This window comes from Aspergillus homomorphus (assembly GCF_003184865.1).
Source record: "Aspergillus homomorphus CBS 101889 unplaced genomic scaffold BO97scaffold_78, whole genome shotgun sequence".
NCBI classification, from domain to species: domain Eukaryota; kingdom Fungi; phylum Ascomycota; class Eurotiomycetes; order Eurotiales; family Aspergillaceae; genus Aspergillus; species Aspergillus homomorphus.
In genome coordinates, this window is record NW_020291964.1 from 1 (window position 1) to 1,081 (window position 1,081).

The 1,081-nt window shown below is 37.7% G+C and overlaps 1 protein-coding gene across 1 annotated transcript; it reads left to right on the forward strand.

Annotated features, from left to right (window-relative positions):
* Positions 1 to 387: 387 nt before the first annotated feature.
* BO97DRAFT_357595 (uncharacterized protein) lies at positions 388 to 633 on the forward strand (the record flags this gene model as incomplete). Its single annotated transcript, XM_025692214.1, has 1 exon — positions 388 to 633. The coding sequence occupies one exon, from the start codon at positions 388 to 390 to the stop codon at positions 631 to 633; it is 246 nt and encodes an 81-aa protein (XP_025546113.1).
* Between the last annotated feature and the right edge of the window lie 448 nt (positions 634 to 1,081).

Consider the following 1,081-nt stretch of genomic DNA (forward strand, 5'->3'; position numbering starts at 1 on the left):
AACCCTAATGTAAACCCTAATGTAAACCCTAATGTAAACCCTAATGTAAACCCTAATGTAAACCCTAATGTAACCCTAATGTAAACCCTAAATGTAAACCCTAATGTAACCCAAGACCAGATTTACCAACAGACCAAAGGTTTGGCCATGGGTACGGCATCTGCACCCGTTCTGGCCAACATCTATGCTGGGTATTTCGAGCGACACCTGAAGATTCCCTTCAAGAAAGGGGTAGTCAAATACATGAGATACATCGATGATGTACTCATGATCTTCAGGGGAACGGAAAAAGAGTTGACGGACTTCATCGCTGAGTATCAGCTAGGTCCACTGACCGTCAACTGGGCTTATTCAAGAACGAAGATCGAATTCCTTGATATTGAGATCATGCGAATAAGGGACCTGACGGGCACCAGACTGGTGACTCGTCTCTTCAAGAAACCAATAAATAAGCACTTGTACATCCTATGGTCGTCAGCTTACCCTTTATATGTGAAGAAGGCCTTTATCAAGACTAAGCTCATACAATTTGTTATAGTCAGTTCCAAAGTTAAGTATTTTACAGATACTCGCAGACAGTTCTATAGTAATCTTCACCAGAGAAGATATCCGGGTAAAGTACTGGATAACTAGTTCTACCAAGTATCATATAAACAACAGCCCCTGTTTCTTACCTTAAAAAAGGAAAAAGAACAGGATATACTACTTATATTATCCGGACAGTATAATCTAGTATAGGAGTATATAAATATTAATAAGATTATTTAATCAGTCAGAAGGTTCTAGACTTAGAAAAAAGAACTACCTAATAATCTTTAATAACCGCTGATTCGAAGTCTCTGTTAATACACAAATCTTAGTAACTTACTATCGATATAGAACAAGACAGTATTATACTTTTTTATATTAAATACCGAACGTGAGCAAACGGATACTAGTAGGATAGATGGTGGTCTAGGTATTATCCCACTTACTTATAGGAATGCATCCGGCCTCTTAAAGAGAACATCTACCTGATCACTTTCTAGTATCTTCTCCCGGGCAAATCACTAGTAGAAGAATATATTTATTACAAGAAGGA